This window comes from Cavia porcellus, unplaced genomic scaffold (genome assembly GCF_034190915.1).
Source record: "Cavia porcellus strain 051 isolate PalLab524CR breed Dunkin Hartley unplaced genomic scaffold, mCavPor4.1 scaffold_12, whole genome shotgun sequence".
Classification (NCBI taxonomy): domain Eukaryota; kingdom Metazoa; phylum Chordata; class Mammalia; order Rodentia; family Caviidae; genus Cavia; species Cavia porcellus.
The window spans coordinates 25,917,621-25,937,134 of record NW_026947495.1 but is presented as its reverse complement, the minus strand read 5'-3'; the positions used below and the strand labels follow the sequence as shown (position 1 = coordinate 25,937,134).

At 35.8% G+C, this 19,514-nt stretch overlaps 1 protein-coding gene across 10 annotated transcripts in view; it reads left to right on the top strand.

The window, feature by feature from the left end:
* Zranb3 (zinc finger RANBP2-type containing 3) overlaps window positions 1-19,308 on the top strand; it is a 237,497-nt gene extending 218,189 nt beyond the window's left edge. For all 10 annotated transcript variants that reach the window (XM_063258994.1, XM_063258998.1, XM_063258989.1 and 7 more), the window contains 7 exons: window positions 3,253-3,344; window positions 5,484-5,585; window positions 6,821-6,963; window positions 10,973-11,083; window positions 12,223-12,625; window positions 15,889-16,020; window positions 18,542-19,308. In XM_063258994.1, the coding sequence (XP_063115064.1) occupies window positions 3,253-3,344; window positions 5,484-5,585; window positions 6,821-6,963; window positions 10,973-11,083; window positions 12,223-12,625; window positions 15,889-16,020; window positions 18,542-18,640 (1,082 nt within the window). In that variant the 3' untranslated portion in view covers window positions 18,641-19,308. The remainder of the gene's footprint in view (window positions 1-3,252; window positions 3,345-5,483; window positions 5,586-6,820; window positions 6,964-10,972; window positions 11,084-12,222; window positions 12,626-15,888; window positions 16,021-18,541) is intronic.
* Window positions 19,309-19,514: the final 206 nt, after the last annotated feature.

Sequence of the window (19,514 nt, the reverse complement as noted above, 5' to 3'; positions counted from 1 at the left end):
TCAATTTAAGAATATCTGAGTTCAGTGCATCTTCTTTTCTTCCTTTTAACCTTCGAATTCTTGAAAGTCTTCCCAGAGAATACCTTGGGCTGAATGTTGTTTAGTTTGTGTTTGTTTTTTTGCTTGCTTTGTTTTATTTGTATGTTTCTGGTATTGAGATCAAACCTGGGCCCTCATGCACAGTGAGCACATACTCTACCACTGAACTACATTCCCTGCTCTTATGTCTAATTTTAATAACCTGGAACTAAATAGCATGGTGGTGTTTATTCTTTGAGTCTCTAGTTTCTTTGTTCCTGCCATGAAAAAACCTTCAAGAGCTGATTAAGCTGTAGTTATAGAACAGAATATGGTTCCGTGAGCCAGATACTAGATGGAGAATAATTATCTGATAATTGTCATATCTAGTAATTGACCAAAGCAGGGAAATACTGACTTGTTAGCCATAAATTAATCCTGTGGATAAAGACATATTGTTAGCTTATTCTTACAAATACTTTTTTAAAATCACTGAACTTTTTTTTAGAAATTCTATTTGGCCAGTGAAATTTACATTGGCCTCATTCTCTCCAGACAGTGCCAGGATTTCCCCCATACCTATTCCTGCTTCTTTTTTTGACTTTTTAGATCAATGAGAATTCCACACAAGAAACAGGCTTCACATTTTCCCACTAGGATGGATTTCCATGAAAAACAGAAAGACAAAGGAGGCTCCCTATGTTAAATGCTTATTCTATCTATACTTGTTCTTCTAAAACTATAGTGATGCACACTGCTCTAGAACTATAATTTTTTAACTCGAATTCCAGCGGTCTGGAAGAACTGTATCTTTAAAAGATAAATCATTTATAGTCTTGAATCATTAAATTACAATTTATGGAAACACTGAAAAGAGAAACATGGTCCCTCAATGTAGCTGTCAGCTACCAAGAATGAATATTAACTTATATGAAATTGATCTTATAATTTTTTTCTCAGAGAATGATTTGTTTTGAGATAATGTCTCACTTTGTAGTTTAGGCAGAGTTTAAACTCACTGTGCAGCTCGACTGGCCTTAAATTCCCATTGATGATCCTCCTGCCTCAGCTTTGCAAGCTCTGGGAGTTCAGGCATCTACCACCATACCCAGTTCAAAGAATGATTTCTGATCATTAAGTGTTAATGCATACTTTTTTTAATATGAAGATACAATGATTATGAAATCCTTATTTTATAGATCACTAAGAAAGAAAAAAGACTGCCAGCTAAACTGTGACACAGTATTTTAACAGTAATGGAGATCAGGCCATTCCACCCTCTATTGTTTTGACATTTCTTTTGTTTGTTCTGAGGGATTTGGCAGTGTCCCCTGGCTTCAGTAGCTTAGGTTGCCATATAAAGGACAATCATTTTGCACATATCAGTAATCAAATGTAAGACAGCTTACTGTATTTGCAGAGAGTTCATTTACTTAGATCTCATGAAGCACTCAGTTATTCCTTTGTAAGAAAATATTTTATTTTCCCATTGATATATATTTGCTTCTTTAATGTCTAATCTGTGATCTGCTTTGTATAACACATAGCTTTTCTTTTCATTACCAAATCATAGTGGAAAATTTTTGAAGAAAATTTAAAGTTAATTAAACCCAACACATATAGTAACAACAACACATGTACCTCATATTTGGCTTTGAAGTGACACAAGTATTGTAGCTATTGATTGGTTTACTGGTGCTCAGGCAATGACAACTAGTACGTAACAGCTACCTGGCCAAAAATGATTGTAAAATCTCATTATTGTAATTGACTATAAGACACACCAATTTCAGAGATGTTAAAGTATATTTCTGAATTTATAAAACACTGAAATAAACAATAAGCCAAAATTGTTATGTGGCCAGTGCCTTGATTAGAAAAATAATAATTTGACAACACTGCCAAGAAGAATGGCTACAAGTCATAGACTTCTAGATATGGGAAAATACATTAAAAGGTCACTGAGGAACTATGGCCAAGTCAAGAATACAAGCTGTAGGTCTATATTACTGGGTTTAAATCCTCTTACTTTGGTCAAGTTAATGTGCCCTAGTTTCCACCTGTTGAAAATGCACTATTTATGTGTAAGACACTTAAGGGACAGTACAAAATAGTGCATGACTTGCTGCATGTGTTTAAGTTACCCATAATTATTATTTAGACTTGCTTTGATAATTCTACCTTTCCTGCAGAATATTAGACAGTTGAGAAAAGGTTACATAATTACTACCCACTCATCTTCTTTTGTGAAGTGAAACACCAGGCCAGGCTCGATAATGAGTCGAGCATTCAAGTGGCCTTCAACATACACAGAATGATTAAAAACTGTAGTGACTATTTAAATTTGGAAAAAATTTTTTACAATAAAAGACACATTGCCATTAATCCCTCTCACAATACTTCCCCTTGCTTTGAACACACATTCCATCATTCTTGCTGCTTTCCAAAGCACCTCCAGAAAACATCTTTTATGTCTTTAGTTACACTGTCATGGCTGAATGCATTCAGAATGTTTACCTTTCGTGGCTATTTTGATTTTGGGAAAGAGCCAGAAGTGATATGTCAGATCTGGTGAATAAGATGGACGAGAACATACTGTGATTTTTTTTGTGAGCTTGCTTTCTGTTGGATATTACTGAGTAGCAGCATTCACCATCTTTTTTTATCACACCTTGTAAAAGTACTCATGAATGAACTTCAGAACTGCTTCAGAAAGTGGCAGGAATAATAGGATGTGTGTGTGTTTGAAGTGAGGGAGAATGTTTGCAGGGGGAGTAATGGCAATGTACTTTTTACTGTAATTTTGTAGTTTAAACATTCACTGTATATTTGGATCACATCTCATGGCTAGATTCCTACTGATAAAATGGTGCCCATTTAGTCTCATTTTCAGTACACTCTAGCAAAAGGGATAGGTGCTAAATTTTTTAGGACTGATAGCAACTCCTGGTGACAGGAAAATGTCCTTTATGTCTGTCTTATAATTTTTTCTATTAATTCTGAATGTTTTTTCTTTGGATCATGAGCATAAGTGAAAACTAATATAGCTGGTTGCCATATATACCAGTGTTCTTAAATGGCCAGACTGAGAATTGTATTACAAGCCTCAGTGTATGTTCTTTGTCAAATATTTTGGTATTTTTGATACAGTTATTTTATCATTCCAACCTGCAAGTGATTAAAATAAACTCTTAGGAAGAAAGAGAGAAAATTTTCCTTTCTCTTCTTTATTAGAGAAACTGAAGAGCTCAGACACTCTGCCCTTATATGATAGCTTAATGTTTTGTGCAAGTAAGAACACTGATCGGATTCACCTCTATAATAAGGTAAGCAAATTTCATTGTTCATTTCTGATTCAGTAGCTTGAAACATACAAGAAAGTTCCCTTTTTTCATTTTGCAGTGAAGACAGTCAATTCAATTAACAGTAAGATCAACAAGCATTTTTTTCCTTCCTTAATGTTAATTATCAAATTCCTATGTTAAATCTAAAAGACAGTGAGAGGCAAAACATTAGTCTTTAACAGCATAGACTTAAGGGCAAGACTGCGTCAACTCAAAATATGTTACTAACCATGTCATCTTGGACATATTACTTATGCAATCTGTATTTCAGTTTCCTAAACTGAAATGTAGAGAGGATTGGTTACAAAGATCAAGTGAGTTAAGTCCTGTAAAGTACTTAGCACAGTACCTCACCCTCATGAACTCTAAGTAAGTGTCAATGCCTGCACTTGTCCTTTGAAGCAGCAGAAGCAACTACGTCTATACAGAAACCAAACCTCCTCCAGGCTAGATAAAGGTAAGGGCAGACACAGGCAGAGAAGCCACCTCAAACTCCTGCGCTTGCTGCCCTTGGAGCAAACTGTAGCAGCAGCCTCACTGATCCATGTTTGGTTCTGCCACCTTGCCTGTGTGCCTGGGCCACCTCTCCATGACATTGCTGTCCATAATCTCAATGTATTTTTTGACTGTTCTAAGTGTGTATGTCCCTTTACCATAAAATATTATCATTCACTTTCTGTAATTTTGTAAACATGTTTCACTAAGCAGATGAAATATTGGCATGTCTTAACAGATACAACAGAGCTGAGATAAAAGCTTTCCTTTTACATACAAAGAGCCAAAATAAAACCTAGACATAGAGGGCCAGTGATTTAGCTCAGTGGCCTAAGTGCCTGCTGCGCAAATGCAAGGTAATGAGTTCAACCTCCAGTTTAAAAAAAAAAAAAACTAGAGGTAGAAATTTGGATAAAAACTCTAGTGTTATCGATTGTACCCCTTATAAGTAAGATCAGTAACAGATATTTACCCTGGTGTTATATTCTAATTGTTCATTTCTAGAATTCTAAGTCTAGAGTTTAGAATTACATGTTACCAAAAAAAAAAAAAAAAAAGAATTACATGTTACAATCAAATATCTAAATTTTAAAATCACATATTACATAGGCTTATAATTACATATGTAAATTTTTAATAAATATGTAAGTGCTTTGTGGGTTTTTAAAAAAAGTGATTGTGGGAATTTTAACATTTCTTTTTGGCTAAGAGAATTAGAATATGAGTTAAACTATTTTCATTATGAGAGATTTTCATATGAGATGTTTTTCTTCTTCTTTAAAAAATAGATAACCTTGGGGGGTTTATAGCTCAGTGGCAAGCACTAGATCTTGAGTTCAATTCCTGGTACAAGAAAGAAAGAAAAGAAAGAAAAAAAGAAAAGAAAAGAAATAAAAAGAAATAACTTTTTACCTGTGTTTCTTTGTCTACACTCCTGTACGTGATTACTTTTTACCCTCAAGTTTTCAGTTGTTGTACAATTGATTATTAGGATCTGAATGCAGTTTTTTTATTCTCCAGGTAGAGCCATTGGCAGTGAATCTTCACAGACCAAAACTGATTTTATAGAAGCAAATTTTAATATAATTTCTCTTGAGTATCTACCTTCTTACCTTCTTGTTCCTGTACCAAGCATATCAGCTTATTTGGGGAGAGCTATTTAGAGTATTTGCTGGTGCCCTTCTTTGGCATGATAAGTATTTTCAGTGATTATAAAGGAATTTATTTGTGACTTTAGGAATGGTTACATTGTTGTTAACTTTGAAGATGTGACGATACTCTTTATATTGATTTTCAGTGTACAGATTTCACTGTTCTGAAATGTATTTCAGAAGTTAGACACTAGGGAGGGTGTTGTAGGACACAGTATATGAGCTTGAAGTTAAAAACTTTGGGCCAAGTGAGAGAGCACAGGCCTATAGAGAGCAGCGGGAGCCTGTCTCCTTGCCTCACCTCCCAGTTCTTACAGGGAGTGCTGCTGGGGACTCTTGTCTGGAACTTTGTAAATCACCCTAGCTTATCTTGAAGGAGACTGGGTATATCATCAATAATATAATTGTTTTCTTTTAAGGTAGTTATTAGTGCATGAGACAAAAATGTGTTAATCTCTTTCTAACCTATAATCAGGATGGAAAACAGATGAACTATAATTTTATTCCTTTGGATATAAAATTAGACCTTTGGGAAGACTTACCACCAAGCTTTCAACTGAAACAAAATCGTTGTCTGGTAAGGATAGTTCTAAATAAAATAGTTGTGTTTGTTTTAAATATAGTTATATTAGTAACATTAGTGATTGTTTTGAGTTTAATAAAACAGTGCTTTGCAGCCTATTACAAAATCAAATCACTGATAGCATTTTATCTACTCAGGCAAAGTCTATTAATTACACTGATGCTAAGAATAAGTGTAAAATCTGTTTTTCTGGCAGATGATCACGCCTACAGCTGCTGTTTCTGTGGATAGAATCATCCCCACATCATTTAATTTCTCATTCACAGGATTAACAACTGTGATATTTGTATCTGTCAGAATCACATTTTATCCTTTAAGGACAAATTCTAACAATGATAAATTCTGAGAGCAATTCGTTGTCAGAAGCAGCAGTGTGCTGTTATAGGCCAGGACACCTGCCAGAGAGGCCTTAAATCTAATCTGTGGCTAGTTTACTTTTGTTGCTAAGAAGGGTCACCGTGTACAAGGACTGACCTAACATGCACTCAGCCATTTTTTAAACAAGGATATAGTAATTTACTTTTCATCCTTTGAGTGAAGGTAAAGCATTGCCCTTGGGTCAGCTGTACCTATCTTAAAGGAAAAGGGAACAATAGGCTATTTTCTTTGGTATCAGCTAATCCTGACCTTCAGATCCCAAAAAAATAGCCTGTCATATTTTCAGTTAATAAGTAAGAGTAATGGCAATGCTAATTAAAAGATTTTAAATGTACTGAGGGCTATTTTTGTATGATAACCTAAGTATCAGATACAAAGTATTTTTCAGATGCTGATCTGTTTCTCTGTCAATCTTGTCCCCAAGGCAAGTTTTGCTTTGGCTACTGCTGGAATGTGTTCTACTAGACCAATTTTGGTCTTGATATGCACATTGTCACTATTGGTCCCTGTGTGTTTTAAGTGTACACATTGCATGTCCAAAAATGTGCCTTTTAGAAAATCTTGGGGGGGGGGGACTAGCTCAGGGGCATAAGTGCCTGCCTGACAAGCATGAGATCATGACTTTGATCCCCGTTACCAAAAGAAAGACAAGATGTTTCCTAGAAAATCTTTGGGATGAAAGAGATCTCTTTAAAATTGATAATAAATATATGAAAATTCCAGTAAATTGAAGAAATCCTGTGTTAGTGATATAACAAAATGTGAGTTTTCTCATGCTGTGAATAACTTTACTTCCAAAGAAGAGTGGCTGGTGAGCCGTTCAATGTTTTTATTATTTCATTTTCTGCCAGATTTTGAGATTTGTTCGAGAATGGAGCAGCCTAAGTGCAATGAAACAGAGGATAATTAGGAAAAGTGGGCAGCTGTTCTGTAGTCCAGTTCTTGCTCTGGAAGAAATCACAAAACAACAAACCAAACAAAGTAATACCAAAAGGTATGAATTGTTGTTTGTGTTTTGTATTATATTACTTTTTATGGCTCTATTTCTATACAATCAGTAATGAAATACTGATGAGTTAAAAGAAAATTATACATAAAACCACAATTATTTTATAGCAACATATGAGATATTTAGTGAATTCGATCAAATCTCAATTCTCTGTAGACCAGTAAACAAAGATTATGAGGAAAAGTGGTCAACTGCTATGTAGCCCAGCTGCTGCTTTGGAAGAGGTCAAAAGCAACAAACCAAACTGCAACATTGGCAAAGAAAGCCCTTTATGTCTTGAGATCTTCATATACTTGTTATTTCTCATCCTCACATTCCATCATTTCCTGGTCTCAGGTCTTTAGGTTTTTCTATGCATACAGATTTTTTAAATCCCTCAATGGTAGGGTTTTGGGAGTAGGTCATTGGTGATTAAAGAAATTATGATAGTCTCATACAGTGAAAAATTTTTTCAGCTGTTTCAACATATTGCAGTCTATTACAAAATCAAGTACAAGTTGTCAAGTACACATCTGCATGAGAACAAGAACAATACTTGGGATAAATTACTGAGTAAAAATTTGAAATTTTTAAAAGAAATAGAGGCACAAATGTATAATTGCTATTATTGTCCTAGGAGTTATCTAGAAGGACACCTTAGAAACTTAATGGTGTTATCTTTGGGAGAGTAGTTCAACTGGGAGCAGTTTTGTATCCCAGAGTTAAAATGTCTAGATAATTTAGATTGCCATAACTACAGGATGCAGCTGAGAAACAGCCTGTGGATACCTCAGGCCCAGGATGCTGCTAAAAATCCTGCAGTGAATAGGACTACACTCCAAAGACATTTCTATTTCAGAATTTATACAGTGCCATTGTTGAGAAATCTTGCTTCTAGAGCATAAGGTTAGGAGATTGATGGAGGGTGATAGGACTCCCAACTTATGACTAAAAGTCAAGTAATAACCACAAATAAACGAAGTTAGGTTTAAAATTAGAAAATGATGAGGTCTGGGCTGGAATAATGGCCAACTGGAAAGTGCATATGCCATCTAAAATTATTCACATTCAGATTTTAAATAATGTACTTTCTAACTCAAAGTCCTTTGGCTAATTAGATTTATCCATGAATTGCTGGTAGCCTCTTGCCTAAACTCATGGATCCTGGTTGAATTTTTCCCTTCAGCATATATTACCTTATAAAAATATATTTGAAATATATATGGATAACCTATACCTAAAGTATATACATGCACACGTATTATCCGAAAATGTGATGTCTGCTATGTTTTTCTCACTGTTTCTTCTCTGTTTCTCATTTTCATAACCACAGACTTAGTTTGAAGTATTGATTTCTTTCTTACATGATCATAATTCCCTTCATAACTGAATTTAAAGCCCTCTCCAATCATTTTTAGACATGCTGTGTTGCTTCTTCTCTGTGAAACATGAATGACCACTTAAAAGTATTACTGAGATGATTGATCATGTATAAAAGCAATATTTCTCATAAAACCAACACCTACCAAAGACACAGTGTTATTCATAAAATTAAATGTAGCTGATATATTAAAAATGTATCTTGTATTAACAAACATCAGATTAAATAATCTGATTTGTATTTTTAAGAGCTCACTCTAGCAGCAATTAAGAGATTAGGTTAAAAAAAAAAAGAGAGAGATTAGGTCAAAAGGGTAATAAGACTTAGGGCATGGATATAGCTCAGTGGCACAGCATCTGCCTAGCAAAGCACAAGGCCCTGAGTTCGATTTCTGGTACCAAAAAATAGTGGGGAGGTACAGTAAAACTTTAAATAGGAAGACAAATAACATTCATTTCCTATTGCTGTATAACAAACCTCATATAAAACAAACATAACATCACAAAATAGCGCACATTATCTCAGTTCTGTAAGTTGGTCAAGCAGACTCCTACTGCTTTCTCTGCTTTGAGTTTTATAAGGCTAAAGTCAAGGTTTGCAACACATAGCCTTGGTTCAGAATTCACTTTCAGCTTATTTAGATCAGAATCTACCCCATATAAAGTACCCATGGCTTTTATCCAGTAATGCTACTTTTGAGTATTCTATGTGTACCTCATGTGTAGAAAATATAATATACAAACATATCTGCGATAGCACTGTTTGTGACAGTAAACACTGGAAACAGCCTAAATGCCTATTAGTTAATTAGAGACTGGTGAGATATATTGTTTATCCGTATTATAGAATAACATGGAACCATTGAAAAGAACAGAGCAATTGTGTATATACCAATGTAAAAAGATCTCCAAGATGTAGATTCATGCAAAAGAAGCAAGGTGAAGATTAGTGTCTGCATTACACTAGCATTGATTTCTAAAAATTAAAATAGTGAGAAATGAGTACAAATTCCTTTTGGAAATGGAGAATTGGTTGAAGATGTTCTGAAATTAGTAATGGTGATGGCTACACAACCTTGTGACTGTACTCATATACACAAAATTTTAAAGTTTAAATTGGTGAATACAACAATAAGTAAAAGATGCACGCACTGTAAGGAACAGCCTGAGCCTGAGAGCAGTCGAGACCACCAGGCTTGTGAAGGGCAACGTGGAATGAAATTTATTACATATGGGCGCAGGCAGACAAAGGACAAAAATGCCATCTGTAGAGAGCAAATAGAAGTGGGCTTTTTCTGTAGGATTTGAAAGAAAGAGAAGGACATTAGGTGGGACGATCTTGGTAAATATCATTATCACAATTTTCTGGATGTCTCATGCCACAGTGAGCAAAGTCCTTGAGGCATCTAGAGTAAATGTCTGGGTGTCTTCGCATGCCCAGGTCTTTGGAGGATTCCCTGCTCCATTTTATCTCCTTTACAACATTCAGTGTTGCTGAGGGCACCAGACCGAGTTGAGAACAGTGCCTCTGCTGGCAGACATGTTGGGCAATGAGAGGGAAGCTTGCTCTTTACCTTATAAACTATTGCATGCCTTTAAATTTGGAACCATGTGCACATACCACTAATCAAAATTAATCTAAATCTACCATTATTAATTTCAGAACAAAACAGATTCCTAACATTTCACCTACGGCTGCATGATTTCATTGTGATTGAGTTTTATTAAGCTACTTAAAAATATGAAGATATTTATATTTAAACTAATTTTTTTTAAATTTGCAATTGATGTAAAGAACCAGAGAAACTGGACCATGCTAATTAGAAGGAATAAATCGAGTAATTGCATTTTACCTACTTAAATTCCCCTGTCACTTCTAACCAGAATTACTTTTGTCTTTACTTCCAGTCCTAAACCATTGTGTTATTGATAGTATTGTATAATAAGGTTCTAAAATAGGTGACTGTTTCAGAGGAAACCTTGTGTGAACTGATACTAATGGGAACAACTTGAGATTATAGGAGATGTGATTGAATATGGTTAACTAAAAAGAGAATCACTTTACCCGAAAACACTGATACAAATATTATAACTAAGGTGAATTGGAGGAGCCTTACAGGAAGGTCAAGAGGGAGATAATAATTCACCGGGCAGTTTCCACACAGTTTGGCAAGCAGTTTCCTGAAGGGTGTCAGTTGTGCTTATATTTCATCATTTCTAATTTCCATACTTCTTTTGTTTCCCTAAATTTTGAAAATTGGCCAAAATGATAATAAATGACTCATGACTTCTTTTTAGAAAAATTAATCTTGAGAAAGCTAATTTGTGGGGCTGGGGATTTAGCTCAGCGGCATAAGCACCTGCCTTCCAAGCAGGTAGTCGTGAGTTCGATCCTCGGTACCGATAAAAATGAAAAAGAGAAAGCTAATTTGGAGCAAAGAGATGTGTTCCTCACATAATAGGCCCCAGTCAACGTAAAAAGGAGTATTCCATTTCTCACCCTTAGTATTGGCACAGTGACTAGAACTGTTATATTGCTTTTGCTCCTGTTGTTTTTGCAAGGAGCAAGTCAACATAAAATTGAGAAATCTGCATGTTAGAGAGAGGAAATCTACTTAACATGTAATTGTTCCAGATACATAACCAAAGAAGATGTTGCTGTAGCCACAATGGACAAGGTAAAGAAAGATGGTGGCCACGTCCGTCTGATCACAAAGAAATCCGGGCCAGAGGACCCTACTATAAAGTAAGGACACAATAGTAGTAAGAATATTTCTTTAAATGTATGTATTAATTTTGATAGTAGTACGTCACCTTTGTGTAGCTATTGTAGATATCACAAAGAGATTTCGGGATTTAGTAGCTCTTCCATCCTTCTAGCAACCCTGTGGGACACGTGATCTTATCATTTTAGACATTAGAGATGAGGCTGACCAGGTGACCTAATTGACCTCCCCTAGGCCTGGGTAGAAGATGCCTGGAGACATGAGGTCAATCTTGCTCAGCCTCCCAAACTGGACCTCTTTAAACCATAAAAGGCTTTATTTTGACCCTTCTAACAACCAGCCATTTCTGGTTGCTTCCCATTGCAGGAATTTTCAACATAATTGAATAATGTACTCTTTGTGGGAAGAAGGCCCCACATGTGCTAAGTAAGTTTCTACCATTGAGCTGCATTTTCACCCCCACCTCTTTTTTAAATTTTATTTTGAGACAGGGTCTTCTGATGTTACCTCATTGACCTTGAACTTTCAATCCTCCTCCTATCTCAAATTGGTCATGAAGATGACAAGTATGTGCCTCCAAGCACAGTGTATTTTTCTTTCTTGAAAAGTTGAGCACTTAGACCATCATGTTTCTTTCCTAATTTTATCAACTCTGAATTTACCCGTTGGTCAAACAGCAGAAATAATATTTGCAAGCCTTTAGTTCTAATTCTTTGTCAGCTACTTTGCTGTGACACTTTATAGCTGTGAAGACTCACCGTGTAAACCTGGAGAGAGAATTTGTAGTAACCTCTCTGGCCTCTTGAGGTACATGACCCACCATCATTAGAGAGGGGTTTTATTTGGAGTTTTGTGTTAGCCTCTTCATGCTCACTTTGAAGAGCATTTTCTTCTCATTTTCCATCTTCTCTAGATGTTTTAGAGATGTTTAACATGGAAGCATCTAAGTTCCTAAATGTCAGCACATATCAAATTAATTTTTATAATATACCGTCCTCTTTACTTGCTATGGATTACAGAGTGCTGACTACAGCTGTCTCATCTCCATATTGAATCACATCTGTGGTCCCATCCTGTGTTCACTGTTTAGATTTGAAAACCTTTGAATTTTAGCATAGCATTCATTGGTTAGTTGTCCAATATTTTGTTCAATTTACAGAAACTTTCTTGAAGATGGAGCCAGTGACCCATTGCTAAATCCCCACACCGCCCAAGCTGACCTCAGGATGAAGTCTTCTACATCCAAAGGCTACTTGCAAGCTGTAAATAATGAAGGAAATCCTCTTTGCCTTTACTGCCAGCGTCTCACTTGCCAAACTAAGCAACAGTATACAACAAGTGCTTGGGATTCACGGTTTTGCTCTCTAAAATGTCAAGAGGAATTTTGGATTCGATCTAATAACAGTTACCTGCGAGCCACAGTATTTGAAATTGAACATGGTGTGTGTCAGCTATGTAATATAAATGCACAAGAACTATTTTTACGTCTGAGAGATGCACCTAAAAGCCAGAGGAAGAGTCTTTTGGATGCTACCTGGACATCAAAACTCTCATTAGAACAGGTAATTATAGTCGTGTGACAGAAAACAGCCCTGTACTGAGTGAGGGGTATCAATTCATTCAATTCATTTATCCTTTTAACACAGGAATTTTCAAATATGTATATAAAAGTAGAGACAATAATGAACCCATATACCCATCACCTAGCTTTGGCAATTACCCACATTTTGCCAGTTGTTTTCATCTGGCCCTTGCCTAGCTTCTTTTTTTTCTCCTAAAGCAGACTCTAAACAACAGCCTTAAATATTTGTATTATGTATTTCACAAGTACACTCCTTTCCTTCATCCTCTCTTTCTTCCCTCTTTCTTTTAAACATAATCACAATGAATTATCATACCCAACAAAATTAGAATTCCTTAAATTACAATTAATTTCAGGCTAGAGATTTAGCTCAGCAGCATAAGTGCCTGTCTGGCAAGCACAAGGTCATGAGTTTGAGCCACGGTACCAAAAAAAAAAAAAATTAATTCATGTTGGGTTATTGTTTCATAAATGTCTATAGTTGCTTTGTTCAAATTAGGATCAAAATATGACCACATACCATTTATCATTATGCCTCTTATCTTACATTTAGTCGTAATAACACTTCATATGTTTTGTTTTGTTTTGTTTGAGACAGGGTCTAGTTATGTAGTGCAGGCTGACCTTGAACTCACTTATGTAGCCCAGGCTGGCATCAAACTCATGGTGATCCTTCTGCCTCAACCTCCTGAGTGCTGGAATTAGTCATGCATACACGACCAACGCCCAAGCTATACCTTTTTAAATGTTGGGTCTTTTTTTTTTTTTTTTTTTTTTTTGGTGCCAGGAATTGAACTCATGACCTTGCACTTGCACTTGTGCTGCTGAATTCTCAGCCTTTTTTTAATTGTTGAAGAAACTGAGTTTTTTTTTTTTTTTTTTTTGGTCTTTTTCGTTTTTATCGGTACCAGGGATCAAACTCAACGACTGCCTGCTTGCAAGGCAGGCGCTTATGCCGCTGAACTAAATCCCCAGCCCCAAGAAACTGAGTTTTTGTAGTATTTCTGAAACTCTGGATTATCTCCCAGTACCCTCATACTGTTGTTTGACATGTTTTCCTATCTCCCACCAATTTCCTGAATAATTGTATATCAGCTATATATTCTGAGAGAATATATTTTGGGAAAAGATTGTAATAGATGACATTGCATCAAGAGGCACCTAAGGCTGGGATTCTGCTTTTTATGATCTTACTAATTGAATGAAAAGGAGCAAATAGATAACCCCCAAAATGTAGTTCATTACAGTGAGGAGACACATTTATGAAAAACTATTTTTTTGGCACATTATCATCAGTATTTATCTTGATTTTCAAAACTCCATTGGATTTCTGATTTTGTTAACCAAACAGGTCTAAATTTCAAACTAAAACACATATAGGCTTAATTTTAAAAAGAATTGTTCCCAGAGTTAGGCATGGTAGCACACACCTGTAATCCCAGCACTCGGGAAGCTGAGGCAAAGGGCATTCTGGGCTACGTAGTAATTTTAAAGCCAGCCTGAACTGCAAGCTGAATAACAAGACCCTGTCTGAAAAACCAAAGCAAACCCAAATAAATAAAAAAAGGGCCACTCCTGAACCATTTTTTGCCCACCAAAATATTACATGAATTTCTGCCAGCTAGACAAATTATATTTTTTATTTATCTAGTATTGCTAAATTATAATAGAATTAGTAATACTTTCTATAAAGATGAATTAGCATGTCTTTGAGAGCTAGAAAAATATATTCTTTCTCTAACGACACGCAGAGTTCCTGAAAGATCCTTTGGTCTAATTGATGAGGGACATATTGTACCCCTTCTAGGCATATTGGCCAGACTCCAGTTACTGTCTGCTGCCACAGCATGCAGGATTCCAGCACATGCACAATGAAACAATTCAAGGTCATCTTGAAACCAACCTGTCCAGGAATACAGAAGCAACCTGGTAGATATCCAAAACAAAAATGCTCTAAGGACAAGGAACACACAGGGCTCAGGGCTCAGGGGGCAATCCTGTTGCAGAAGCAGTGTTTCTTTCAGGAGGTGAATTTAGGATGTTGAAGAGGGGCCCCAAGTGACTTACTATATAGTTGCTAGGAAGAAATAAAGAAGCACCTTTTGGGTTATTGCATCTGTCAGAGTGAAAGCTGCTCAGAGAGGTGTTGGTTATGAAAGAGGACCAAAATGCCTTTTTTTCTAAGAATATGTCATTCACTTGATATGCAAGATTGCCATTTGTAGTTGCTTCCAACAGTGCCAACTGCAAAAATAAAAATCACTATGCATCTTCTAACAGAAACTGGGAAGTTTAGTATCGAAGCAGAATGAGGTGGGCGGTAGCGAGGTCAACTGGGCAAAGTTTTCTGCTCCAACTTGCTGCCTTTTTTGGGCTCCTCATGGGTCAGCACTATTGATCAAGTCACTGTGTCATCAGAGGGTCTGACAAGCTTTCTTGAAAGGGCTTAACAACAATCTGGGTTCTCGTGGTGACTACTCATGATGTTAATTATAATTTGCAAGACTAAGAAAATAAAAGCAACTGCCCTACTATTTGTAATATTCTAATAATCACACTCCCATGCTACAAGTTAGTTTTGCTATCTCAGATAAAATTTAAAATACATCCCATTTGAATGTAGGTCATCAGTGGCTAAATATAAAGCTTGTGTGTGTGTGTGTGTGTGTGTGTGTGTGTATTTATAGACTGGCCTACACTACATAGTGGCTATTTCCGGTGGACATCTTTGTGTATTCCTAAAGTTACCAAAGCTTGTTCTAGAAATTTCTAGTCCATGGCACTTAAGAAGTTCTCTGGTGAATGAAAGTTCTCAGTGATAGCTATTAATATTAATCTGGCATTGACATAGTAACAAATGCACTTAGGTCAATGACAATCAGTAATACTAAAGAGTATTTAATTTTCAATCTGTTATTTTTTTTCTCACTTCTGATTTAGTGACTATATAAACTAACTGAAAAGTGCAGAAATTACTGATTTTCCCCCAATCTATCAGAAGTCTTATTAATTCATACTAGCTTTTAAGTTTTTCAAAATGTATTAGGTAAGAAGGAAAAACTTACTCAAAAATACATTTTACTACTTTTGAATTGCTAAGCTAGAGTTTTTTTTCTCAAAATGTATAAAAAGCTACCCTAATATACTTTTCCCATGATATTGCTGTATAGATACGATTGCATAACACCAAACCAACAATTCAACAATGTGCTGAAAACTGCTGATCTTGCATTCTTGTTGCAGCTAAATGAAATCATAAGAAACCCAGGGGAAGGACATTTCTGGCAAGTGGATCACATCAAGCCAGTATATGAGGGAGGAGGACAGTGCTCCCTGGACAACCTGCAGACTCTCTGTACAGTCTGTCACAAAGAGGTCAGTGGTGCTGATGACTAACTTTGATACCAGCCTAACAAATCTAGTAGAAAATTGTTCATATCAGTTAGGACATAATATGAACTTGATCCCTGATACGGGGTCCAAGATGCATTTTAATCCTTCCATTACTTGACATTTGCCTTTTCTGTGAAGACCTGTATAAGTGCTAGGTCACAGACACAAGAGAACCTGCTTTCTGCTTAATGCATCTAAGACCAAGATAGGTCACCACAACCTAGAAAAATATGAATACCATTACAAATTGCATGGTCTTTTTTGTTGTTTTGTTTTGTTTTGTTTTGTTTTGTTTTCTAGAGACATAGTCTTGCTATTTAGTCCAGGCTGGCCTTGAACTCATGTAGATCTTCCTGCCTCAGCCTGGAATTACAAGTACATGTTACCATGCGCAGCTCGACTGCATGTTCTGGAAAGACTAAGACCTTCATACTGGAAATTGTATGAGTTAGAGTAATTATACATATTTCCACGTGGTTAAGGTTGTCCTTGGGAAGCTGAGGCAGAAGGATTACAAATTCAAGATTAGACTGAGCAATTTAGCTATGTCAAAATATTAAAAGTGCTGGGAATGTAGCTCATAGTAAATCACTTGCCTAGCATACATATAGCACTGGGTTTCACCACCTATACCAGAAATAAATCACTGAATAGAAAGATATCCTAAATTATCTGAGAAAATTCATAAATTGTCTCTAGAACTAACTCAACAAATACAGATTGCAGTGTTGGCTTTAGCATGAACCTGTTAACTGTGACACATATTTGAGCTATTACTTGTTGCTTAAAATGAAACAGAAAATGTTACATAGTATTATATATTTCCCAGGATGAATTTTTAACACATGGTCCAAACAGGGTATGGTGGTGTATACCCATAATCCCAACACTCTGGAGGCTAAGGCAAGAGGGTTACCATGAATTCACAGCCAGCTTGGGTTATGTGGATAAAACAAAACATGGTCCAATATAAGGTTGTTGATTGTACCTATTGAAATAATCTTATTTGATAGCAACTTGTTATTCAACTTTTGTCTATTTATGGCAAGGTACAAGCATTTCTCATATTCTGCAGCCATTCATAATGGATAACATCTAAAATGATTGCATTATATTCTGTTAGTTTACTTAGCTATTTCCATATAGATAAATATTTAAGGTGTTTAAATATTTTAGCTCTTAAACATAATGCACCCAGCACATTTGTGTAAACATAACCATTTTTTTAAATTTCAAGGTCACTTCTTCAGGTAAAGTCTCAGATATAAAATCACTGAATCAAAAGTATTTGGCCATTTTTAATAGTGCAGGAACTTATTACCAAACTAGTTTCCATGGAATTTTATTCATTTGTGCTCCCTTAAGCCCAGGAATTGAGTGCCCATTTAATTGCACCTTAAAACTTGTATTTTTTAAATGATAAGATTTTCAGGATGGCTAAAAAGATAGAAATATGAGATAAAAGTGGCCAAGAATGCGGAGAGAGAACTCCGGACCACTGAAGTCTGTCTTTCTTTCTGCCGGACGCGTGGTGTGGGGACATACATATAGCTGAGGTTTGGGGTGGAGCCTAAGGGGCATTACTGATGCACAGGTAGCTCATTGGTATTTATTTTCCGCACCACAGGTAAATTGCTTAGGGGTAGGGAAGGTGACCTTCCGCCTCCTACCCTCCTACGGGCAGCATCCCCTTTAGGGCAAAGTCCTTTCATTAAACATTCTAATAAGTTATATTTACACTTTTGAGAACTATTTACATTCTTGGCCAGTCTTCCAGATGTGTCAATCCTTTTTAAGCCTTCTTTTCATGTTTGAGATTCTATAATTTCTTCACAAGCATAATATTTATATAGTATTATATAGGCAGGGGTTTTTTTAGTTTCACCTTTTCTCTTTTTACTCTTTCCACTTGGGTCTCCTCACATGCAGACGGACTTCAGCTGGGGAAAAAAAAGTTAATATCTCAGATATTCAAATTACTGACAAACTCAAGACTTGTGAGAATTAAGAAATAGCCATAGAAAATTCAGGCCCTTCTGTACTTTTTCCCATTCCCTGAAATTTTTATTTCTAGGATCAGTAGCAAAATCTAGTTGCTATACTGACTTATCTCTTGAGGTGGACATGGCTTCTGGGCCCAGCAAACAGGAAGTGGGTGAGCCTTTGCTCACTGCACTCTGGGAAATCCCAAAATGCTTTGCCAGCACTCTCACGATTGAAGAGAATCATCATCTCCCCTCCTCCCCAGATGAAGGTTTCATGGCCTTACTGGGTAGTAAACCATTCCAGAAAACTGTGTTTTCTGCACAAACTAGAGGCCTTAGCTCTCAAGGGCACATGCCAGAGCACAGGCCAATCTACTTTGTAGTGTGGCGAACCCCCTTAAGGCCAAGCACTAAGTAAAGGGAGAATGTTGATTTTTCCAGACTAACAGAACAGAGTTTTTGTCTGTAGCCAGTACTTTTCTCTTAACATGTACACATATATGTTTGTTAACTTTTAGAGAACTGCCAGACAATCCAAGGAAAGAAGCCAGGTGAGACGACTCTCTGTAGCGTCAAAGCATGGATCAGACATAACACGATTTTTGGTGAAGAAATAAGGTAGAAAAATACATAAATGGATGACAGATAATTTACATATGGTAGAATTTAACCTCTCCTAGCTTTTTTCATGTCTAATATTTTAAGAGTGAAATTGTAAAACATCAATAATTTAAATTCTGGTTTTCTTCTAAGTACTTTTATGTTAAATAGTAAAGTATTTGACAGAAACTGGGATAAAATATTAAATATTTTTATGGTCTTACTGCTTTGTGAAGACTTTCAATTATGTTTCAGCAAGGTTTTGTTGAGCTCTCTTTTTCCCCTAATATACCTTAATCACTGTATTATGCATAGTGTTTGAAAAATATGCTCTCAATTACCTGAAGAATGCTTCTAGATTAGCATTGTTTTGGGACTGTTGTAGGTATAAATTGAACATTGCAAAACAATAAGGTACATTTTGGAGGCAAATCATTATTTAGAACTCTGGGCCAAGAATTATCAACTTGCTTAGTATGTAAGAGAGACTTACTCTCTAAACGCCTCCCAAATAGATTTGAGCTACATATTTTGGATATTACCTTTCTTGTTTTATTTCTCAGCCAATCATCTGTATTGAAAAGAAGCTTTTTAAAATATGTTAATTGTACTTGTGGTCTTTGTGAAGAATGTATTCTGAATAATTGTTAAAATGATTAAAGAACTGAAAACAAAAAATGCAAAATGCTATATGAGCCTTATTTTTTTTTTAAGTTTTTTGGTTTTTTATTTTTAATGTGTAAAACCAGAGTGTCAAAATACCATCTCTTGATACTCATTTTCTGATTTTAAATTCCACTTTTATTAAAAGTGTATTTCTGGCACCTCTTTTAAATGGGTAAAGCATAATCAGAGGGTTATATACACTAAAAAAATACAATGGTGATATTA